This window comes from Anoplophora glabripennis, unplaced genomic scaffold (assembly GCF_000390285.2).
Source record: "Anoplophora glabripennis isolate ALB-LARVAE unplaced genomic scaffold, Agla_2.0 scaffold167, whole genome shotgun sequence".
Lineage (NCBI taxonomy): Eukaryota > Metazoa > Arthropoda > Insecta > Coleoptera > Cerambycidae > Anoplophora > Anoplophora glabripennis.
The window spans coordinates 751,178-763,203 of NW_019416283.1; the positions used below are offsets into that span (position 1 = coordinate 751,178).

The window sequence follows — 12,026 nt, forward strand, 5'->3', positions numbered from 1 at the left end:
TTTTTTTTTTCAAATTATTTTTGCACTTATGAGTTAAATTTAAAATTATCTCCTTTATACTATATGATATTCTTATTTGATACTTATTTTATATTCAGAGTCTTTGTATTAACAATTTTATGCTATTTTATTGTCTACTATATTTTAATTAATTTTATTTTTGATCTAAAGTTCGGTCAGGTAATATTTCCATTGTGATAATTTTTTTGTGTATTTCCAATTTGTTACAATATTTATTTGTTTAGTATTCTCTGTAAGCAGTCTTTGTAAGCAGATTCATATTGCCTGAGCGATTTGCTGGGAATAAGTCTAGAATTTCTTAATTCTTCCTTTTTCTTCTTCTCCTTCCTGACAACATGTTTTTATTCGGTTCCACTGATAAAAGTACACAGCTCCTTAAAAAAAAATCTGTGTAACGGACTAGACACTATATCCTTATGTTTTCGAGATCGCTGGGTTCGAATCTGAAGTCCGTTTGACTTGTTAGGTCAGGTTAAAGGTCATTTCAAGGTCAAACCAAGAAAAATCCCCTATGGTGGAGGCAACCATAGTTATTATATATTTTTAGGGTCGCTGAGTCCGAATCTGAGGTCCGCTTGACCTTGTCAGGTCAAGTTAAAGGTCATTTCAAGATCAAACCGAGAAAAATCCCCTATGGTGGAGGCAACCATAGTTATTATATATTTTTAGGGTCGCTGAGTCCGAATCTGAGGTCCGCTTGACCTTGTCAGGTCAAGTTAAAGGTCATTTCAAGATCAAACCGAGAAAAATCCCCTATGGTGGAGGTTATTAAATGTTTTTAGGGACGCTGAGTTCGACTCCGATGTCTGTTTGGCCTTGCTAAGTCAGGTTCAAGGTCATTCCATGCTGAGAACTGAGAAAAATCCACTATAGCGGGAGCAACCAAAGTAATTAAATGTTTTTTCGGGTCGCTGAGTCCAAAATAGGGTTCCTTTTGTCTCTACCGGGTCAAAATCAATGTCATTTTGAGGTTAACTAAGTAACTAAGGTTTAGTGGGAATATTCCAGTTTTTTTTGGTCGCTTTATTAGGACTCCATTTGATCTTGTTGCATCCTTCGCGGTAAGAAAGGTTCTGGTATGGATAGTTGCCGTGCTTGAAGTTGAGGAAAAATTTTGGTAGACAGTTGAGTGCGTTATATGGTACATGTCAACAATATAGTAATATTCGTTTTGTATTATATGGTGAATAATGATATTCCATTAATGATAAATTTTTTTATAACCGTACATAATGAAATTGTTACATGTAGACTGCCCGAATATCTCTGCATTAATGGACATAAAATATCTTTACTGACAAGCCATTAAAATCATCAAATTTTAATCATTAAAATAATTATTCTAAGTAAAAGCGTCACTTCTATGATGGTTCTAATAGAGCCTTTACAATCCTGCTACCATGAAGGATACTGGAAACGATGACAACTGCTCCGAAAGGAGATGTGTAGAATGATTCGCTTCTTCGTTTGACCTTGAAATGACCTTTAACCTGACTTGACAAGGTCAAAGGGACCTCGGATTCGGACTTAGCGACCTCAAAAACATATAATAACAATGGTTGCATTCACCATAGGGGATTTGTCTCGGTTTAACCTTGAAATGACCTTTAACCTGACCTGACAAGGTCAAACGGACCTCGGATTCGGATACTGCCACTAACTCGAGATTTAAAAAAATTCGTGTTTTCCTAATAGAATTGTTAATTGTTTAAGCATGTTTGTAGCGTTGTATCATTACTGAAGCGACAAAGAATATTTGATATTAAACTATGTGCAAATATCAAAAATTTCTCTTCACGTAGTAATTTTTGAACTGTGGGATCCAGTTTTTGAAAAATGTAGTTTGATATTCGATTGGGAAATTCTTTTATGAGGTACAGTGTAAAAATGTATCAATGATTTAATCTAAAATATTTTAAATATGTTACCATTGCCTCTGCGTGCTATAGATATGGGAAAATCATTTTGAACTTAATTTTCTTTAATATAACACCAGCGCGGTGTCCCGAGTCAATTCCTGCTTTTTTAATTTATGTACGATTTAATCACGGACCTTAAGACTTAACAGAATATTATACATTATGATATTTTAAGTTTGCCCCCTTTTGGATTCTGTTTTACCCATGCCCATGCATTGTTGTTGAGTCAAAATTGTGCTTCTACAAAAAAGTATACTTTTTACGTTGTTGTATGAAAACAAAGTCCTACCCTGCATTGTATGAATGACTCACTATTTGATAATTGCTCCTTTTCCCTAGATTTCAAAGTGAGGTAACAGCTCCAGCTTGGCTGGTCCGGTCCGCATATTTTGAAACACAGGACGCTAGAAGCATTAGACTAAATAGCGAGCCGTCATTGGTTGTTTCGGAATTCGGATTAGTGGCGGGAGTTTTAAATGCATTAATGAGTAATTCACACGTATTGCGTAACTGTCCATAGGAGTTGTATGTAATTAGAATGTAAAGTACTCTAGCCAGAATTAAAAAACCATTAATATGTAAATAAATGACTATATATTGTCAAAAATACTTTAATGATTTAACTTCAAGAGTATAAATTATTCAATCGACATTTGAGACAGTGGCAATAACTGAAATGTTTTTTATTGTCCTATTTAAATTTGTACCTAAGTATTTATTTTTTTTTATAAATAATTTTAAAAATGTACCTACTTACCTATGATTACGATAACTAATTGTCAGTATTTTATTAAATTAGATAGATTAGGATTAGGAATAAGGAAACATTGCTTATAAATATTGTATAAATTAAAATAGTGAATTTTTGTGTAACATTTTATTTTTTAATCGCCACGTTTAATTACTACTTATAAGAGCAACCTGGAAGAAACTTACGAGATAATTATTTAGATATACACAAATTTATATGAAATAAAAAGCAATTAGATAAATAATTAATCTAATAATTGTAATATATAATAATTAGATAAATATAATATAGAATAATAGATAAACTCCATTTCACGATAGAAAATTTATTTTGACAAACAATTTTATTTTTATATAAATTCATTTTATGCTGGCACATCCGCCATAAAAATATCTACCTACAAAATAAAAGAATGAAACTTTTAAAATGTCCAAAAAAGTAATGCAAACTCAAAATACCTCTATTCTTCTCAAAAATAAATTCACAATGATAAATAATGTGACATTATGACATAAATAACAAATTTCAAATTTAATATTTCGTGATAAAAGTTTTTTAAGTAATCAACCCCGTTCTTGCTGTCGAATATCAAAATAAATTTTCTATCGTGACACAGACTGTATACAGTAACAAATACATATACTAAATATAGGTACAATAATAATTCTATTCCCATTCTATATTGCACTCTAGGTATATTCATACATATCTTCAAAATTTTTTTCGCTTATTTATCTTATGGAAATGGGCCTGAACTCGCTGACGTTTCGGTAGTCCCTCTGCTACTGTCTTCTGGAGTGCTAAAAAGCTAAATGAAAAGATGTTACTAGATTATGTACAATATTCTCATTTTTTTTTAATTTCATTTGACATTTATTTGCCTAATAATGTAGAAATAATACATAATATATATACATAGTACTTTTTTCCAAATGTTCTGCCTCATAGTTTCTTCTTTATTCAAATTAAAATTAGGTTTTACCATGCTTGGACAAAATATTATGTGCCATTGTCAAGACTATTTATTTTTGATGTCTTTTCTGTGTTCTACATTTTTTCGATATGAAAAAGGTTTGTATCTTGGGGTAGTAGTCTGAATTCTTTGCAACCACCGTGCATTTAATAGAACAGGATTGGAGTTTTAAGTTTGGCCATCGATGGTGTAATACATATAAAAAAAAAAATTAGTAACATCTAAGTAGTAATGTCCATTTGCCACTTACTTTTTATGAACTTCTTTGATATATCCATTTATTTTTTACTAATCACGTGCTCCATGAACTGTTTCCATATTTATTTAGAACTTGTTTAGGTCAAAGTTTTTATTTATACTAATGAGCACGACCATGAAGTACAGCATTCGATTGATTTGCCAAGATATTCAATTTTATATTATGCTTCCTTTTTACTTTATTCTTCACGCCACTGAATGGTCTTCCTGATGGTATCCTAGTACTACCACGAGTTACTCCTGGCCTTCTTCTGGATATAGCTGTAGGCTGAACTTTAATTTTTGACTGTTTCCTAATCGAAGTTTTGGTTGGAACGTTAAGTGCTGAGTATAACTGTTGGAAATTTTTCATTTTCTGTAGTTTCTTGGTAAACTTCTGTATCAAAGTACTAGGTACTTCACTGGCAAGTGCTTTAACTCTATCTAATTCCAATGACAGCTGTAAAATGGCATCATCCTTGTTTCGCTTTTCTTCATCAGGCGAGTTGCTAAGAATTACTTCCGTATATGCTGCTTGCGGATTAACATGATCCGATTCTAACGTTTGGCTACTTGAAACTGAATTACAGGAATGAGTCGTATGAGTTAAATCCATAAACCAATCATCGCTAGGACATTCGAGACCTAATGCTAATTTTCCCAAAGATTTACGTTCCTCACAAGTAACTGCAGGAGCATTTACAAAAGGTATATTCAACTGCTTATGTAGATAAGCCTGATGCTTGCAAAAAGCTCCATTTATGCCAGAAGGGCAACTACATAGTCCTACTTCTACATCAATAGTATAGTGCACCGAGGAGTCTTTGGTGCTACTTATTTTATACAAATTATTTCCCAAATCACACAAATCGCTTGGATTTACAGATACCATTCTTGAACATAATTTTAAATAGTTATTTCGAATACTATTCCTCCTGTCATGTGCATAATCCAACAATTTAATTTTGAAATATTCTTCCCAGACAAAACAAATAAAATCTACTAAAGCCACACAATTGTATCCTTTTGTTCGGTGGAGAATTATATCCTTTAATATTCTTATAGATGCTTCGGCATAATTGTTGGTGTTATTACCCCTAATGATAATGTTTTTACGGTGAACGTATAACCATTCGTGTGATCTCAAATAAAATTTTTCAAAACGATTAATAAAATTAGGGAAATCTTGAGATGACTGTTTGAAGTTCAGTATCATCATATTCAATTCATCTTCTGTTTCGCTATACATAACCTATAAATGAAAGAAAAATACATATATCATCTAATGTATGTAAAATTGTATGTTCATTAAAGTACTCATATACATCTGCTGTAAATTGTTTTATAAATGTAATTCTACTGTAAACTTAAACATATACCTCTTGTAGATTTACACTACCCCCAAATTAACTACAGAACTAATCTCACCTTACGAAACAAGTTCATCAAAAACTGTCGCCTCTCTAATGGAATTCCATTTTTCTTTTCACATAACCACCTCCATTCCTTTTGCAAAACATGGAAAAAACAGAGAAGTTGTCTTGATTGTGGATAAGCATTTGCCAATGCAGCTTTTTCAGCTTTAGAGTCATCTGTCATAAAACATGATGGTTCCTACAATTTAATTTCCATTACCTAACATACTAAATATGAATATTTCTATTAACCACAACCAGACAAAATGATACCTGTACAATGTTACTTTATTGCAGAAATAGCCCAAACCTAATATAAGAATATATGTCCATGTAGTCATTCTATCATTATGATTTTTTAAGCAATTGCTCAAATTATGGTATCAAATTATTACAATTTTTATAGAATATTCACCGAAAATTTAACTATTAACTCTTTTGATACACAAGGCATGTGTAACAAAATTGTTTTATATGTACTAATATTAAACAAAGCCAATCATACACTTTATAAAGTAGGTACCTGATAAAAAAACACAATTTTTTGTTACAGTAATACCACACCCTACAAAGCCAACCACCTGTTCTGCATGCTATGCCTATATAATGAATAACACCAGTTTTGGACACACATACTGGATACTTACAAATTTCTAATATTTTCTCCTTATTTTTGTATGTTGTGTAGTTTGATTTTGAGTGGTTGCTAGAAAATGTCAAAAATTAAAAATTATATATTATTTCCACAACATGAGTAATTTTTCTGTAATTCATCTAAACACCATTGCATTCTTATCTAATCATTTCCAGATAACACAAACATATTTTTAATTATATATTTGCATTGTGGTTTTATGCAATTTTTTTCATTCATAAATGTTACTCATTTTTTAGTTATTCAGTTTCAGAGTACCTATATACTTGGATTGTTAAAAAAATATATTTGCTTACCGTATTCCCCCCAAAACAATAGGGAAATGCTTTCTTTAACAAACCATAGGCCTGCTCATAACTAGCTATAGACTGTCCATCATGTAAAAGAACAGCTATTGGAATAGCACCTGCTTTGGTAACCGTTAGCAAAATAGTAACAGTAGTTTCAGTACTGTCGCAACTGGAAGTACTATCACAAAATATAATCTCTTTAGAAGAATTCAACTGCTGCGCTCTTTGCATTATTGGAGTAACTACTGCTACTGCCCAAGGATTTGTTGCCAATACCACTTTCATTCCTGTTAAAAAATAATATTTATTACTTGATATTGTTTTACTAATAATTGAATTAAAAAAATATAAAACTTGACTTCTCAATGGGGAGAAGCTCAAAGAAATGAACAATTTCATACTATTTTCTAAATAATCAATATAACAGTATTAAAAACCACTACAGTATGCATATAAACTCACCTCTCGTTTCATAAAACGTAAGTTTCTCTTGCAATTTTGGGATAGGTTCAAAAACTGCTCCATAATTTTTCAATGTCCATTGCCTGTGTAGATAATATACAACATTTTTCGTGGGATTAATTGAAGCATTTGCTAACTTCTCCCATGGCTTCTCATTAAACATTAACATGCTTTCGTGATAGCGAAAAGCCTCAGAAGCACTCATTCCATTGTCAAAATACTGTTCAAATATTTGCTTCGTCTACAATATCAAAAAATAAATTCAATTATAAATAAAATTCATACAATACCTATATTTATCATAAACAAAGTGACAGAAATCACACCTTACCTCATTAGACATTTTCAAATATTTTAGAGAACCACTTGTTCCTATAGTATGGTTATGTATTATATCTATCTTAATTTTTCCACAGAGTGCTGGTTTCAGTTTCAAATATTTGTCATTTCTTTTCGTAGCCGGAGTACATTTTTTTATGACTATATCTAGTTTTGCAGTACAGCCTGTGTTAAATTCGGTTTTATGAGCACTACACTTCTTATTTACAGCACTATGTTGGCACATATAGTATTTATGATAAACGACCCTGTAATACGAAAGAAATATTTAGAATATTAGTAGTCGGGATACTGTTTCGAGTACCTAAATACTTATGTTTACATACCTTTCTGGATTTGCCAACTCCCCATTTCTTATCCACTTCGTTAATGTATGTGCTTCAAACAAGTTTAAATAACTATCAGCTTCGTTCCTATCATTAATATTTATACGCAAAATAAAATATTTTTCGTTGGTTTCTTCTAATTCACACTGATAACCACTTATTCGTGTAAAACTTAAAATATCCTCGTAGTTCATAATTATTGAATAATCACAACTTAATAAATATCTAGAATAAAATAGAGCCTCACAGCGTATTTTATGTAATAAAATGGTTTTTATCAGAACGTGAATAGGAATAATATTCACTTGTAAAAACACTGAACACACATAAAACGCGCCAAATCGGCTTAAGATTTGCAAATTGATAAGAAGTTTGGTTAAGTGTTTTGGTCTAAACAAACCTTACTCGTGCGGCGCCGGCGTAGAACCAACACTGTACGATTACGAATTGACCAATGAGGCATCGTTTTATAAAGCTATGCTTCTAGCGTCCTGTGTTTCAAAATATGCGTCCGGTCCTGCTCTTACCTGTGTCCGCCACAAGGATCCTCTTCCTCCCGGTTAGGAGCGTTTTCAGGATACATTTTCGCTAGCGCCGCTACTTTTTTTGTTATTTTTACGACGACAGGGATAGTAGACGGGCCGCCGATCGTCCGAGGGAGATAGCCGACGAATAAAGTTTCGCGAAACAAAGGAATGCCTTCGGATGAGAGTTTTTCCATTACGCGGCCTGGCCCGATCCGAGACCGAAATTTGATATATAATGGGCAGTTCAGGTTTCATTTCGACACGGGTAAACAGAGTGATGATCGGCTGTTGCTGTGTTTGCTTTCGGCCCGGTGACAGGGATGGATGGGGTTGGGGGTGCGACGGAGGAGTCGTGTTTGGAGAGGCATAATTTACATAGGATTTTGAAACATAGCATTTAGTTTTAAGTGTACAGGGTGGTCCTGAATGGTATGTATCAAAGTGTACTACGGTAATGAGCACGGACAATATTGGCAACGTTGGGGTACGGCCCTGCAAAGCTCTAGAATGAAATTTCTTACTATTTTAACATTGGAAATCTTCAAGGAATAAAAAAATTAACGCTAGATGTTAGAAAAATATAATATAGCAGGATTTAAACATTCAAAGTGTAACGAACGGTTGCGAACGCTGGGCGCGGGGGTGGTCCGATCGGAGTAACCATCATCATCAAAGATGTCTTTCCACATGTAATATAAGAATCCACGATTATGGGAGTGGCCACGAGGAATAAATGTTTTTTGGTCATCTATCTTTCATAGAGATATAAGACATTATACAGGGTTAATCAAAAGTATGGAAACCCCTAAAAATCTTAGCGGGAAAGCATTTTTGGGATAATCGGTGAGGATATCTTCTTCATCTTCATCTTCATCTAGTGGTTGGTCCTTTAAAAAGTCCCATAGCACTGCGGCCTAATTAGGCCTATTGTGCGTCCCACTACTAGTCCTATTCAGCAAGTAGATTTGTCCTTTTTACAAAGTCCAAAAGCTTACTTGCTGACACTTCTCTCAATTCCTTGGGTTCCAAATAGGGTCTCCCAAGGAGCGTCATTCTGCTACGTGCAAATCCCGGGCACTCGCCCAGGATATGCAGAGAAGTTTCATCCGCTGATTCACATCCTCGGCAGACTGGACTGTCTACAAGCTTTAGCTTATGTAGATGTTTCCTAAAGTGACAGTGTCCCGTTATGAGTCCTGTCACTCTCCTGAGCCGGATTCTATTCAAGCTCAGTAGCTCATCCGCTCTTCCCTTCGAAGGATACTCCATAAGCTCCTTAGGATGGCTATGTCCTGGCCTTGAAGTCCAGTATTCGGTGAGGACAAGTCTCAGCATTTTTCACGGTGCATCCGATGGTAACCTTGACCTTGAGGTCAAGATTCAAGGTCATATTAAGGTCAAGTTGTTTTTTTTAATGGCGACCCCCATTTTCGACCAAGGAAATGGAAAGAGCAGAAAATTCTGCAGTCAAGGTCAAATGTTGACTGTAATTTTTTATTTTTAACTGCGGAATCAGAAGGCGTGACAGTCTTTGAGTATATATACTTGATGGTGCTCCTTAGTGACCTTGATCTTCGATTTTGTCATGAATGGCCGAATCATTCCCCACTCTTGCCTTCAATGGCCGGATTATTTCCTACTCTCGCTTTCAATAGTCGTATTATCTTTCAGTTTTAAGGTTAGGATTTCATAGGCTTACTCGACCTTCTGCAACCACTAAAAAATTGCGAGTTCCTTCTGTTGCTTCGTCGGAAATAAAAAATGACAGCTGGAATAATCACTTGACATCTACCTGACCTTGATGATTGATTTTAAGCTCACGTTTAAGATCATAATCTTATCTCTCTCATACTTCTAGCGCCATTCTAGCGTCGATTCTAGCATCGAAATAAGGGGGTTGGCGACTTCAAAAATAGATATGATCTTGGCATGTTCTTTCGACGACCTTAAGATGAAAGTCACTAAGGAGTACTATCAGGTATCTATACAAAGACTGTAACTCGCTCTGAGTCAGTAGTAAAAAATCAGTAAAAATCAACATTTAATAATAATAATAATAAATGGTCTTTATTCATTGTCAGTGAAGTGTACAATGAAAAGGTGAAGTATCAGCCAAAGACTGCTTTTCCACTTAACCTTAAATTAATTTAAATTTACACAATAATTGTGGCTATAACAAAAATTACATAATAAAAACAAAAAAAAAACATAATAAAGAACAAATAAAAAAATTCTAGTTATACATTAATAATACATTAGTAATACTAATATTTGATCTTGTATTGACCTTTACCATTAACAATTGACCTTCAGGTCATGGTCAATGTCATATTCGGATGTAGAACCTTCTGCTTTTTCCATTTCCGGGGCCGACTTGATTTTGATATGACCTTGAACCTTGACCTTGACCTGAAGGTCAAGGTTACCATCGCATGCGCCGTGAAAAGTACCGAGACTTTTGTCCTCACTATTTATCCTAAAAACGTTTTTCCGCTGAGATATTTGGGGGTTTCCATACTTTTGACTAACTGTTTAATATTTATTCTGTTATTACTTTCTTCGTCGTTATTCAATTGATTGTTTTGCAGCATATAAATTGGTGTTTCTTGGATCATTTTGCAAAATTTGTTTAAATAAAAATTATTATTTGTATTTGGTTATTGTTAATTATGGTTTTGAGATAATTTTCGATACTTCTCAGTAAAAAAGCAAAATATTAGGTCACAATAAAATATAATCAATATGAAGGTTTTATGAAGTTCCTGAGTAAACCCAGGTTAAAAAGCATAATACAAAGATTTTACTGTCGATTGTTTATATCCTGGCATTTCAACGTACAAAGCCTCCTATTCCAAACAGTGTTACTTCCAAAAGTTGGACAAGTCGATTCAGAAAACACCGATTTGTTATTTTTTATTTAAATAATCGTAGCATTACTCTTGATAATTTATTTTTTTCGACAATGCCACTAAATGTCCCGTAGACCTGCAAATTTCAAAATTTTCTTTCAATCTACCTTCGGATTATTAACAAATTCCTTTTTTAGAACTTTGTAAAGCCGTCCCTTGTTTTTTCCAAACAGTATCTATTTGAAGAACCATTGGATATTATTTACAAAAATACCTATTTTTCTTAATAAGTCAGGGAGTGAATATCATTTGCAAACAGTTACTTATTTCGGCCTTTTGTCCAAATTTCTTATTTAGCATTCCAAAAATTTTTTTAATTATTAACTTTGATGTTCCAATTAATTCTCCTTAATTTTTCTACGTACATCAACGTCTTTGATATAACAAGAATATAGGAAACAAAGGAGAATGAAAATACGTATTATTAAACTCTGCCTACTTTCGCAAAATATGTTTTTATTATTTTCGTGCTCGCTGTTATTTGTTCTGACAGTAATAGAAACTTACCAAAATAAAAACCACGCCCTCCTTCCTTTGACACAGTCCAATTCCGTATACGAAGTCGATGGGAGACAAAGGACAAAGGAAAACCGAGCTCCTTCACAGTGTTGCCACGTATTCAAGTTGACAATTCCTTATGTAGATTTATCAATAGCAAGGTGGTCATGTCAGAATGTTCAAATGAGTAAATATTGTAATTCTAAATATTTGTAATATTGTGTGATAGGTGGTAGCTAGCAATAAAATTATTAGATGCAATAAAAATAAGGAATACAGATAAAATTCGACGATAAGTACAATCCGTACAATATTTGTTGAGATAAAATCCTAAGAAGACCCCTGCGTCACTTTCTTGAAATTAACCGCATTCGACATCCGAGGTAGAAAATATTGGCGGCGTGGCGTTCACCATCGCAGGTTGCAGTGCATACTATGTTTTGCAATTACGAAGGCGTATTTCTTCGTAAGTGTATCCTCCTGTACATTCTCATTGTAATTTCTTATTAAAATAAATAAATGAAGGTGAAAATAAAAGAAAGGAACATAATTCCCAGTCGAAGACTATCGTGTTTATATTTAATATTCTGAAAATAACGGGGAAATTTTCAAGGCACGCCCCTGTTGCAGTAAATTGTTACAGTAGTTCGGATAACAGAACTTTATGGGCTCATTCTTGGCTTATTCTTTTCTTGGAATTCTAT

The 12,026-nt window shown here is 33.5% G+C and overlaps 1 protein-coding gene across 1 annotated transcript; it reads right to left on the reverse strand.

The window, feature by feature from the left end:
• Positions 1-3,432: 3,432 nt before the first annotated feature.
• On the reverse strand, positions 3,433-7,869 carry LOC111693195. The gene is made up of 8 exons (XM_023457417.1): positions 7,789-7,869; positions 7,389-7,613; positions 7,055-7,310; positions 6,724-6,964; positions 6,268-6,548; positions 5,330-5,515; positions 3,607-5,153; positions 3,433-3,499 (listed from the first exon to the last, which is right to left on the reverse strand). The coding sequence occupies exons 2-7, from the start codon at positions 7,580-7,582 to the stop codon at positions 4,023-4,025; spliced, it is 2,289 nt and encodes a 762-aa protein (XP_023313185.1). The 5' UTR covers positions 7,583-7,613; positions 7,789-7,869; the 3' UTR covers positions 3,433-3,499; positions 3,607-4,022.
• Positions 7,870-12,026: the final 4,157 nt, after the last annotated feature.